The sequence below is a fragment of the Monodon monoceros genome, unplaced genomic scaffold (genome assembly GCF_005190385.1).
Source record: "Monodon monoceros isolate NGI ecotype Baffin Bay Population unplaced genomic scaffold, NGI_Narwhal_1 Super_Scaffold_9, whole genome shotgun sequence".
Classification (NCBI taxonomy): Eukaryota; Metazoa; Chordata; class Mammalia; order Artiodactyla; family Monodontidae; genus Monodon; species Monodon monoceros.
Genome location: NW_021703786.1, coordinates 7,855,137 through 7,868,650, shown reverse-complemented (window position 1 = coordinate 7,868,650; position 13,514 = coordinate 7,855,137). Strand labels below are relative to the sequence as shown.

The 13,514-nt window shown below is 37.8% G+C and overlaps 1 protein-coding gene and 1 pseudogene across 3 annotated transcripts in view; one reads left to right on the top strand and one right to left on the bottom strand.

The window, feature by feature from the left end:
- The window catches only part of TRIM37 (tripartite motif containing 37), a 114,699-nt gene that overhangs the window by 91,585 nt on the left and 9,600 nt on the right, over nucleotides 1-13,514 (top strand). For all 3 annotated transcript variants that reach the window (XM_029211623.1, XM_029211624.1, XM_029211625.1), the window contains exons 20-22: nucleotides 8,525-8,653; nucleotides 8,996-9,185; nucleotides 11,072-11,190. In XM_029211623.1, the coding sequence (XP_029067456.1) occupies nucleotides 8,525-8,653; nucleotides 8,996-9,185; nucleotides 11,072-11,190 (438 nt within the window). The remainder of the gene's footprint in view (nucleotides 1-8,524; nucleotides 8,654-8,995; nucleotides 9,186-11,071; nucleotides 11,191-13,514) is intronic.
- On the bottom strand, nucleotides 7,195-8,161 carry LOC114888572 (annotated as a pseudogene).

The following is a 13,514-nucleotide window of genomic DNA, read 5'->3' as shown; positions in this document are numbered from 1 at the left end:
ACCTGTGCCCCCTGCAATGGAAGCACAGAGTCCTAACCACTGGACTGCCAGGGAATTCCCAAGAAACCATTTTCTTTCTTTCTTTCTTTTTAATATTTATTTATTTATTTGTGGTTGCATCGGGTCTTAGTTGCGGTGTGCGGGATCTTTCGTTGTGGCACACGGGCTCTTTGTTGTGGCATGCGGGCTTCTCTCTAGTTGTGGCGCATGGGCTCCAGAGTGCATGGACTCCAGAGTGCATGGGCTCTGTAGTTGCGCACGCAGGCTTAGTTGCCCCTCAGCATGTGGGATCCTAGTTCCCCGACCGGGTATCGAACCCGCGTCCCCTGCATTGGAAGGCAGATTCTTAACCACTGGACCACCAGGGAAGTCCCATGAAACTTTTTTTTAACATATAAAAACAGCAATTTGATATTGTTCAACCAGATATTTGTTGTGTTGTGTACCAGACCCACACTTTTTTAACCATTGTAGTTTTATAGTTTGTAATACTGTGATATGTTTGCCTTCTTTTTTTTTAATTTTAATTTTCAAAAAATTTTATTGGGGTAATTTACAATATTGTGTTAGTTTCTGCTGTACAGCAAAGTGAATCTGTTATACAAATACATACAATCCAATCTTTTTTAGATTCTTTTCCCATAGAGGCCATTACAGAGTATTGAGTAGAGTTCCCTGTACTATACAGTAGGTACTTGTTAGTTATTTATTTTATATGTAGTAGTGTGTATGTCTCAATCCCAGTCTTCCAATTTATCCAGCCCCACTCCCCAGTAACCATAAGTTTATTTTCTGCATCTGTAACTCTATTTCGGTTTTGTAGATAAGTTCATTTGTAGCCTTTTTTTAGATTCCACATATAAGCGACATCATGTGATATTTGTCTTTCTCTGTCTGACTTACTTCACTCAGCGTGAGAATCTCTAGGTCCATCCATGTTGCTGCAAATGACATTATTTTGTTCTCTTTTATGGCTGAGTAATATTTGACTGTATATATGTACCACATCTTCTTTATCCATTCCTCTGTTGATGGACATTTAGGTTGCTTCCATGTCGTAGCTATTGTAGCATTCATTTTATTTTTGTTTTCAAAACTTCTTTGATGGCTCTTACATGTTTACTCTTCCAGAAATTAATTTTGACTGGAATTGTGTTACATTTAATGCATTAATTAACATTTAATTTGAGGAATTGACATCTTTTCAGTACTAAAACATTCAAATTTAGGAATGTGGTGTTTCCATTTATTCAAGTCATCTGTTATGGACATATACTTCTTCAGAGTTTTAGTTTTCTTCATATAAGTTCTGCATGTGTCTTGTTATTAATTTCTAGGTATATTATAATTTAGGTTGCTGTTGTGATGGGATCTCTTTTCCCCCCATAATATTTTCTAATTATTAGTTACTGACATACAGGAAGACTACTGGTTTTAATATGTATTCAACCCACTTAGTGAACTTTTTAAATTGTTAAGTTTTTTAGTCAATTATATTGAATTTTCTATGTAGACAATCATATCATCAGGAAATATTCATCGTTTATCCACTCCTTTCCTGCCTATTTACTTTTCATATTGCATTGTCTAGGCTGGGACCTCAGAACAATGTTAACTAATAGCAATAATAGAATTTTTGTAATGTTTTCAACTCTATTTGGGAATTCCTTTAGTTCTTAATCTCATTAAGTTCGAATTTTGCTATATGTTTATGTTTCAAAAGGTAGTTTTTATCAAGTTGAAAAATATATCTTTCTATTCCTAACAACAATAATGGCTTACATTTACTATAATGGTTAACATTTACTAAGTGTTTATTGTGTACCAGGTATCATTCTAACTATTCTGAGTCACATGTATTAACTCACTTAATCCCAACAACTCGATGAGGCAAGTTATTTTTATCCCCAATTTACAGATAAAGAAACTGAGGCACAGGGCATTAAAGGGTCCTAGAGTTTCACAGTGGTAATTGCAGAGCTAAGAACTTGAACCTTAAAGCCTGTGGCTTTCACCATTACACCAAACTACCTCTTTTCCTACTGTGAATGAAAAAATGTTGTGTGCCATATCAGTAAACAAAGGATGTTGCAGCTGCGTGAGGAAATTCAGAATGGGAAAGAGTCCTGAGGGAATTCAGGATGAGAAAGAAAGGAATGATTTCAATTAGCCCAGACTCTTGCATCTTCCCATACGTAGAAAAGTGCTAATTCATTAACTTGAGATATCTGTGGGATTTTTTGGTTTTTTTGATATTTTGTAACTGACTGTAATCTTTTGATGTGCCAACTACCTGGTCTTTGTTGAAAAAACCCATATATATCCTGGCTCCTCCATTGCCTCTTTGGAACAGTCCCTCAGAACTATTCTGAGAGGCTGCCTCCCGGGCTTGAAGTCCTCAGAAACTCCGCCAAATAAAACATAATTCTCAACTTTTAGGGTGTGCATTTTTTTCAGTCAACACTACTTACTAAGAGTTTTTTTAAGCCAAGAAGTTGTGTAGAATTATGTCAAATGCTTTTTTATTGTCAGTCAAAACAATCATATTATTTTGCCCTGTTACTTTGTGAACACAGAGAATTATATTATTTATCCAATACTGACCATTCTTGAAATTCTAGAATGAGTCTTTCTACTTGGTTTTGGTTTGTAGTTTTTTAATATACCATTGACCCTTGAACAACATGGTTTTGAACTGTGTGGGTCCTCCTACCCACAGATGTTTTTCAATGAATCTGCAGTTGGCTGAGTCTTTGGATGCTGAACCACCGGTAAGGAGGGCCGACTCTAAAGTTATACCTGGATTTTTGACTGCGTGGAGGGTTGGCGTCCCTAATCCCCTATTCTTCAAGGGTTAACTGTACTGGCTGTTTTTAGTTTGCTAATACTTAGGATTCGTTTTTTTTTTGGCTGCGCAGCATACGGGATTTTAGTTCCCCCTACCAGGGATCGAACCTGCACCCCCTGCAGTGGAAGTGTGGAGTCTTAACCACTGGACTGCCAGGGAAGTCCTAGCTAATACTTAGGATTCTTGACTATGTAGTCAATAAGTAAAATTGAGCTATAGTTTCATTATACTATCCTTAACACATCTGAGTTCCAAATTTATGCCAATCTCGTAGAATAAATTCAGAAGCTTTTGTCCTTTTCTATGCTGTAAAATTATTTTAACATGTTATCTGCTCGTTAAAAGTGTAATGAAACTCATCCATAAAACTATCTGGTGGTTCTTTCAGGGATAAAACTTTAACAGCCTTTTTCATTTCTGTGTGTTTATTGGTCTCATATTTCTGCTGCTTCTTAAATCAGTTTTCATAATTAATTTTCCTAGAAAATTAATTTTATTAGATAAATGTATTGGTATAAAGTCATTTGTTCCCTTAAATTTTAGAAACTTCCTCTGCATATGGGATATTAACTTTTTCAGTTATATCATTGCTTATTTGTGTTTTATTTTTTCCCTTGATTTGACTTGCTAGAGGCTTGTCCATTTTATTCATGTCTTCAAAGACCTAGTTCTTAGATTTATTTCATCTACTGTCTTCTTTTTATTATGTTAATTTCTGCCTTTGTTTCTGTTAATGCATCTCTTCTTCATTTTTTTCCCTTAACCAATAGTTTATGTATACTTTGCAGTGGAGAAATTGGTCATAATTTTTTCTCACAGCACCTTTTTTCCCCAGATGTACAATTCAGCAGTTTTTAGTATATTTACAGAATTGTGTGACAGTCACCATTATCTAAGTCTAGGACATTTTCATCCCTCCTCTTATTACCAAACTTAGGTTCGGCTGCTTGCTGCTCCAAAGCCAATAATTTGAGAGGCAAGTGTCAGTAGAAAGGAAAGGTGCTTTAATCAGAAAAGCCGGCAGTCTGGGGGGACGGTAGACTTGTGTCCAGAGGCCAACTGCGAAGATCATGCTTAGCCATGACAGTTTTTTTTTTTTTTTTTCATGACAGTTTTTAAGGGGAAGAATGGGGTGGGGGGGTGGGGGGGAACCTCAGTGAATCATCGAGGCAGGAGGTTGGGTTCTGCATCATTCTCCAGTCTGTGTGCACATTGGCTGACTCTCCCTTCAGATGTTATCTTGCCCAAGTGATCCCAAGCAGGATTGCTTAGGGGGGCTGTTGGGAGTAGAAAGCTAGTCATTTTTTTAAACTGCTAAATTCTTCATTCTTACTTCTTTTTTTCTAGGAAAAGAATCAACAAGGCATGGTGTGCATTCAGGAGAGCAAAAGTCAAGAGTTGAGTTAAATTGCCTAGTGATCTCATTCCTATAATTAGGTTCTTTTAAGGTTAGAGGGGAACAGAAATGGGCAAACAGGAAAGGGACAAAAGAGCTGCTTTCACTCTTGCCGTAAACTCCATACCCATGAACTGTTATTATTCCCCATCTTCCCCTTCCCCCTATCCCCCTGGTAACTGCTAATCTATTTTGTCTATGTGGATTTGCTTCTGGACTTTTCATATAAATGGAATCACACAATATGAAGCCTTTTGTATCTGGCTTCTCTGGCTTAGCATAATGTGTTCAAGGGCCATCTGTAATGTAGCATGTATTATTTCATTCCTTTTTATGGCTGAATGATACTTCATTGTATGTGGGTACCACTTTTTGTTTGATCTACTCATTAGTTGATGAGGGCTTGGATTTTTTTTTCCCACTTTTTAGCTATTATGAATAATGATGCTATGAACATTCATGTACAGTTTTTTGTGGGGACATATGTTTTTATTTAAGTATATGCTTAGGAGTGGAATTGCTGGATTGTATGAGAACTATGTTTAACTTTTTGAGGCACAGCCATACTGTTTCCAAAGCAGCTGCACCATTTTACATTCTTCAACAGTATATAGGGTTCCAATTTCTCCATATCCTTATCAACACTTGTTATTGTCCATCTTTTCTTTTTCTTTGCCCATTGAATTATCTTGGCCACCTTGTCAAAAATTAATTGACCGTAAATATAAGAGTTTATTTCTGGACTCTCAGTTCTGTTCCATTGGTCTATACTTCCGTCTTTACACCAGTACCACAATCTTGATACTATAGTTTTATGGCAAGTTGTGAAATCATAAGTGTGAGTCCTCCATACAAGAGTGTTTTGGGGTATTCTGGATCTTTTGCATTTTTCTATGAATTTTAGGATCAGCTTGTCAATTTCTGCAAAAAAAAAAAAAAAAGACAGTTGGAATTTTTATAGGGATTGTGTTGAATCTGTATTGTAGATCAAGTTTGGGAGTATTGCCATGTTAACAATATTAAGTCTTCCAGTTAATGAACACAGAATATTTTTCCTTTTTTCTTTATTTTCTTTCAAAAATATACAAGTCTTAACATTTCTTTGTTAAATTTTTCCCTAAGTATTTTATTCTATTTGATGCTATTGTAAATGGAATTGTTTTCTTAATTTCATTCTCGGCTTGTTCTTTGCTGATGTATAAAAAGTCAGTTGATTGTTGATCTTATATCCCACTACCTTGTTGAACCTGTTTATTACCTTTTTTTTTTCGGTACGCGGGCCCCTTACTGCTGTGGCCTCTCCCGTTGTGGAGCACAGGCTCCGGATGCACAGGCTCAGCGGCCATGGCTCACGGGCGCAGCCGCTCCGCAGCATGTGGGATCCTCCCGGACCAGGGCACGAACTTGCATTCCCTGCATCGGCAGGTGGACTCTCAACCACTGCGCCACCAGGGAAGCCCTGTTACCTTTTAATGCATCTCTTCTGCTTTCTTTTTATTTCTTTTTATCATTTTTCCATCTCCTTGAGTTTATGCATGTTAGGCCATTTAGTTTCCGTTTTTTCTAATTCTTTTTTTTTTTTAAGAAGCTACTCTTTATTTTAGACAAATTCATAGAATTATTTTCACACGTCCCCACTTCTTACCTTTCATCCTCTTAGTTGAAAAGTCTTGAGAGAGGTGAAAGAAAAATCACAGAGGGTAAACTTTGCAGCAGTAACAAAGTGCTTCCCCCAAGTACAGCTAACCGTTTCCGCAAACTGGCATTCTGCAGAACAGTCTTCCAAAAAGTGTTGCTAGGTTTTCATGGGATAAAGGAGTAGGGGCTAAGACGTCCACGCTCAAATAGTGTGGGAAACGGTAGATTAAGGTTGGTGTTCTGTACTGTAACAGGAATTCTCAGAGTCCTTAATATTCTAAGGTGGGTTGATCTTCAAGAGGAGAAAAGGGATATGGAATATTCCCTAAGCTTTTTGAGCAAACAATCTTTTTTTCACAGAACACAGCAGAAGCAGTTTGAAGTGCGCAGTAATCTCAGGTTTTTGAGCCGGAAGTTAGAAAGCCTGATCTCTTCACATTTTCCCTCCCATTCTTTGCTAATGCCAGCAATAGAGTGACTCTAGAATCCAGACCACAAGTCATATTTAGAAAGGACAAGTTCATCAAGGATGGAATGGAAAGAGCCAGCTACCTCCTCCTTTTTCATTTTACATTTTTCTTTAAACCTCCCCCTCCCCGTGTAAGTTAAGCAATACGTACACTTCCTCCCTTAAGCAATCCTTGGCTGCTCTTTCCCTGCTTTTGTGACAGAGCAACTAATTCATCACTACCTGAGGAGACAAAAAAGTGCTACCAAGGCAAGATGGTGGGCTGCCGGAATTTGTCTAATAATAGCTAAAACACCACAAAGAGCAGCACACTCAAAGAGAGGAGGACAGCCTCAAGAAATAATGTGGACACATCATCCAAGCAATACTTTTCCAAGCACTGGTCAAATCTCCACCAGCACAACTGAGAAAGCATTTATGTGAATACCTCAGGCCTGGGTACTGGCCTCTTGGTTTGAGATGTGGCTAGATTTTCCTGAGAAAGGCATCTGCCTTAGACTCTATCTCATTGGTTTACTTTGTTCAGTCTCTTCCGGGCCTGGGCACAGTTCTGCCACTGACCTGCAGCAAACTCCTAATTCCTAAAACAGTCTGACCACATCAAAGGGTTGTAAAACAATCTCCATGGTTATTTAGCTAATTAAACTTGCATTCAACATCATATGCTGATAGGATGAGGCAAAGGATAAGATTCCAATCTTGGATCTTTCCAAGCAGGGCATGTTAGATGGTGACAAGAGAAGGATTAGTTGCTAGCTGGATCTGAGCTCAGGCTTGGCCATGGAGGGAACTGGTTTGGAAGTGTGAGGGGTTCCCTGAGCTCTGGTGCAAACTACAACGGTTTCACTCAAGGAAGGGTATGATGTGGGCATAAAACCATGCTTCAGACCGTTGAAGATGGTCCCCTTCGAGAGCCAGGAACACCAGCTGTCCTGCGTTGTCCATTGCCTTTAGCCCCAGGGGGTCCTGTGTGTACAGGGTGCTCTCCTGTAAGGGAATGATTTCCTTGGCTTGGCCACTTCTGTAAAATCCAAACCACTCAGAATCCACGGGGTCCACAGTGGAATCATTGAGGAATTTCACCTCCACAAACTTCTTCAGGGCCATCAGGTTTTTCTTGTAGGACTCATTGACACCTCTCTCCTGATTAATATCTGCCAAGAAGATGCTGTGGTTGCTATGTCCTTCTTTATGGGGTCGTGCCAATATTCTTCTTGAACCAGGCGTTCTTGTATAGCTTTGTTGTAAGCTCCAGCATTCACTGTTTTTCTGATCAAGTCACAGATGTGAGAGCTCTCTCCTGGGCAGTGAGGGAGTCCAAAAACACCTTGATGTTGTCCCTCAACTGAGATGAGATTGATCATAGGAGCATCTCTGAGCCACTGCCCTCAGAAATTGGCCTCCCTGGGAGAATCCCATAGCATTGTAGCCTTGCTGCAATTTAGGATCCTTAGCAAGAATCTGACACACCATTTTTACTTGGGAGTTGACATTCAAAAAGAAGCTGTTCTCCACATCCTCTACCAGGATCTTACCAATCTCTAAAGATAAGACGTAACCCGACCATTTGTTTAATAGTGCCCGTGCTTAAGGGATTACAACAGCTGTCTCCCATCCCATGCCAGATCACCAGGGGCAGTGGCACTGGCAGGTCGAGATGCCCCAGCACCAGGGAAGTGCAGGACCCCGGCAGGAAAGTGGGAGCCCTAATTAATTCATTTTAAGGCTATACATTTTCCTCTAATTACTGTTTTAGCCACAAACATCTTGAAGTATTATAATTGTGGCTTGTTTCTAATTTAGCGTTCATTTCTTTTTAATCCAGTAATATTCTACAGTTTCCAAGTGTTTTGGTGGTTATTGTTCTGTTGTTAATACTTAGTTTAATTAAACTGAGATTAGAGTTCATGTCTGGTACAATTCTTCTTTTGGAGTTCACTGATAATTTTCTACTTTTGTAAGTTGAGACTGTTCCACAAGCAGCAAAATAGGAATACCTTTGGCATAAAACCCCAAATAAACCAGTTGGGACCAGAGTGTTCTGTTTATTTTTGGACACAGTAGATGGGAATACCTTTCATGGATGATAAGATTAAATCTTTCTCTGACTTCCTAGGTAATAAGTTTTGTGCTATTTTATCATAATCAGAAATATTTTAAAATGTCTTTACAGCCACAAATAAGAAGAGTAATTCACCCAAGCCAGCTCGGTCCAGTATAGCAGGTAGTCTGTCACTTCGAAGAGCAGTAGACTCTGGGGAAAATAGCCGTTCAAAGGGAGACTGTCAAACTCTGTCTGAGGGTAAGTTTGGAGAGTTTAGAATGTGATCTTGGTGGGTAGATGTCTGTTACTCGAAATTGATCTGATGGTATAGCTTTAGACCTCTAAAGGCACCAAAAATGCTGAAACTCAATTTGAAAGTTCCTTGATCACACAGAACAGACCCATCAGTAAGAAAGTGCAGCCATTAGACCGCATATTAAATAGTTGGCATCAAAAAGACTAGGTTATATTTTAAAATTGTTTTTGAGTTTTCCTGCAGTTTAAAAATATATGTATAGTGAGATCTCCTAACGTGGAAACTAGAGAGAGAACTTTTTGTTTGTTTGCCTTCTTTCTGAATATCCCCTTCATTTTTTGTAGGCTCCCCAGGAAGCTCTCAGTCTGGGAGCAGGCACAGTTCTCCCCGAGCCTTGACACATGGCAGTATCGGTGACATTCTGCCCAAATCTGAAGACCGGCAGTGTCAAGCTTTGGATTCAGATGCTGTTGTGGTTGCAGTTTTCAGTGGCTTACCTACTATTGAAAAAAGGAGAAAAATGGTCACCTTGGGGTAAATTAAGTTCTTTTGTTTATGTAATGGAATAATAGCTAATAGTTTTGTTTGGCACTTTAAGTCTACAACGTAATGAACATAATAAACTTCTAGTTCGTTAATTTTTTAGCAGACAGTTTATTTGTTGTATTAAAATGTAACTTCAAGCATCAGAGACCTTACCTTTTTCTTTCTTCACAGAATGAGATAGTACCAGAAGTTCAGTTTGAATACATTAGAGCTCATTTTCACTGAAGTTAGGATAATAATGTTATTTAACCTTGGGTGACCCCTGCCTTGTGACATTTTTGGGTCAACTTTTTTTTCCATCTGTCCCATATTTTTCAAAGACATTTGTGCTATGCTATGTTATGTCCCATAGGTCTTTTACATGAATTTTGTATAGAACAAAGCACTTCTGGCGATTTTATTTTAAAACTGCTTTTCTGCTTTCATCTCACCTTATTTTTCCCTTTTATGAAAGTGTCCTCAAAACACATAGTTGGAATTTCCCAAAAGGATATATATATGTGGTCATCAGTACCTTTATCTCTCTCCCAGGAAACATAAACTCAAATCCCAGTCATGTCACCCAAACATAAACTCAAATCCCAGTCATGTCAACCAGTCGACATTGTCAATTAAACTTCCATCCATTTAAAAGAGAGTGATTATGGAATGTATTGTCTGTGAATGTGCTAGATGAGCCATTAATATCCATTTGCTGATCTATTATATGGATATTAAATACATTTCTAATTTTAAACAGTGGAATAATTCTACCTTGGAGGCTTTGAAAAGAACTTTGAATTAAATTTAGAGAAAGATTAATATCCCTTAAGTTTACTTAATTGTATAGAGTTTTAAGATCTGGATAATTACCACATCTAATAGGACAGCTGGTGGCTGTTTTCTGTTCTAGCTCAAGTTTAAGCAGTGGAAGGGTGTTACAATCATTGGAGATTGTCTTGTCCTCCCCATTTCCTAGCCTGGTTTTATACATGTTCCTTTCAAGATGAAGCTGCAACTAGTTTTTATATTTGTTATGGAGATTTATATCTGCCTTTAGTCATAAAGATTAAATGTGTATGAATGTGCACTTTTTTCTAGATTGTAAAATCCTGTATAAATGTGTAAAGCTCATAGCTATAACCCTCATTTTACAGTTAATTACACTGCCAACCTGGGTCATGTGGTGTTTTCCAGCTTGTGTTTTTTTTCCTTACCTGATTTAAGGTAGTGTAAGCAAAAATTTTAAAGTGCTAGTAATAAATGGTTCAAAAATGGAAGTTAAAAAAAAGAATATTAAGTTAAAATTTCCCCATCTTTGTCTCCCATCTGCTTTGTTTTCCAACCTTCTGCCCACACACATTCCTGCTGTTTTAAATTTTTTGTATATGCTGTCTTCTCAGCTTTCATGCATATTTAAGCAATATTTAAGTGACCATATAGCTTTTTTAATACAAAAGGTGCACCTTGTTTTCTTACTCAGTATACCTCAAAAGTCTTTCCATATTGGTGAGAACATGTTATTAAGGACTTCTATTTATATTTATTTTTAAATTGGAATTCTTATTGAGATAATTGTAGATTCACATGCAATTATAAGAAAGAATAGAGGGAGTCTGTGTACCTTATCCAGTTTCCCCTAATTATAACATTTTGCAAAATGCTGATATATTATCACAACGAGGATATTGACGTTGATGCAATCTACCACTTTATAACCTTTCATTGTGAGTCTTCTAGTGAATCTTTTAAAAGTAAAACTTGAAATTTAGTATTAAACACCAGTGCCCTATACCCTACTTAGTTTGCTCAGTTTCTGGACAGGAAAAAAATTTAGATTATTATATCAGTGACTAGTTATACAAGAATATCAGGTTATTTTCTCCCTCTTTGAGGACTAGTGTTAAAGGAGGTCGTCTGGAAGGAATGCAAATGACTGATTTGGAAAATAATTCTGAAACTGGGGAATTACAACCTATACTACCTGAAGGAGCTTCAGTTGCCCCAGAGGAAGGTAAGGAATGGTAAAGTCATAGTTGGCGGGAGGCGAAATAATCTTTTTTTGGTGGTGGTCGGGAGTGGTTGGTTTAATAAAACAGTTACTGAGATGTTATCTACTATCTGACACGCTTGATCTGAAAACAGCATTTGTTGTGCCTCTGAGTTTGATTTACTAGGACATTAAGCACAGTGGAAGGCAAAATGGATAATCGACTACATAAAAGGACATCTTACTAGAACAGGCATTTACAGGGGGAAAGTCTGCAGATACTTCATTTGCTCATTCATTAAATGTGTTATGCTACCTACATGATAGGCACTGAAGTTTTGTTAGATATGAAAAGATTAAATTGGATATGTTCAGTGTCTTACGGGAAAAACATGCCCCCAAACAACTAATTAGAATATTAAATGTTAAGTACCTTGTCTTTTAAAGTCAGTCTTGATTAATGTTTATAGATTACTTTGCTCTTTTAGAAGGATTCCAAACTTTAACCATTTAAAAAATCCTTTATGGTAACTGACTTCTACTCTGCCAGTTCATTCTCAGTTACATTTCTAGTATTTGTCTACATGTTCTTCCAGGTCCATTATTCTTTATCTGAAAGTGTAGAAGACTTTTTTGTAATTTTGAGTTAACAGAAGGTGCTTGAAACAAGGCTATGTGTGTTGCCCTTGCTTGTCCTTTATATGTTAGCAGAAAAGCATGTCAACTTTATTAATGATATTTGACACTGAGATTTTTCATTTCTTAGTGAAACTCTGCCACCTACCACCTCTGCACTTATTTGAATTTCAACGATTGATGAATTGTAGCTCAAAGCATATATAAAAGGTGCCAGCATCTACCTCTGACTGCTCTGTGAGTGTGTGGGGGTGGTGGCATTTTTAGGCTTTTCAGTTAAAGAACACTAAACATTTTGGTCTTCCATCTTAGTTGGTGCTCCTGTGGTGGGCAGCATTATTTCAGTAGAAATTAAATGGAAAGGATTTTCAAAGTGAAGTGTTGATTGTTAAAACAACAGGAAAAATATATTATGATTGATCTTTATAGAAAGGACCTATAAGGATTAGCTAGCAGGGCTTAGCTAGTTTCCATGCATTTATACATACTGATTATAGATTGTAGTGGCTTAAATTGTTTTAGCATGTGCTGGAATTATAGGCTCCTTCTATTTATGCACCATTTGTGAAATGCTTCTAATTTGTCTGGCATTGTTTTGATGCTGGTGATAAAGTAATTCCTGAACCTACTGTTAGTTCAGGGTTTCTCTACCTTGGTGCCATTGACATTTTGGGCCAGGTGATTCTTTGTATTAGGGGCCTGCCCTGTGCATTGTAGAATGTTTAGCAGCATTCTTGGCTTTTAACCACTAGGTGTCAGTAGTACCTCCTCTGAATTACAGTAACCAAAAATGTCTCAAGACATCGCCAAATGTCCCCTGGGAGGCAAAATCATCCCCAGTTGAGAACCACTGGTTGAGTTGAAAACTCAAACCAGGGGTGGCAACTCCTTAAGAATCACTTGCCAGAGTGGGTCATAGTTACAAATGGGAGCAAGTTGTCCTCAAGTATGCTGGGTATGTGTTGGTGGTGGTGGGAAGGGAGCAGGGAGAGCAATTGAAAACCAAACAACAGGTGTTAGAGACCAGTTAATAGCCAATTATAATATGGAACGATGAGTGCTGTGATGGGGTATATAGGGAGCTCAACTAACAGGTATGTAATAATAAAAATAATAGATAATATTTGCAAGCCCTCATTAGGTATTAAGACTGCTAAAGACTTTACCAGTATTATGTTTTCTCAGTACAGACCTACATGGTTACTTTATTATATTGATTTTACAGGTGAGTAGGCTGAGGCCTAGAGATGTAAGTTACCTTACTCAAAGTCACAGAGCCAATGCTCTTAACTGTCACCTCTCTACCAACCTAGTCCACACTTGGAAAGATCATCCTAAGGGATGAGTATGAGTTAGTATGAGTTGTGAAGACTGGTGAAAGATGAGGCCAGAGTGGAGGCAGAGGTCAGATCATGAGGAATTATACTGTATGTCTAGCTAGAATTTGGACTTTGTCCTTTGAATGGAATATAAGCAAGGAGTGAAATAACAAAATTATGTTTTAAAATTCCTACTCTAGCTGAGTTGGGGACTGGGAATGGGGTGTGGAACTCTGGGGACAGGAAGACTGGTAAAAGAAGAATGTTAAATTAAACTTGGACTTTTAAATTTCAGCCTTCATCTCATAAATTCACATTTTCTCAGCAGTTTTTCTACGTAAATAGCTAGTTAGCACCCAAAACACCCCATAAGTTTGGACATTAGTTCCATTT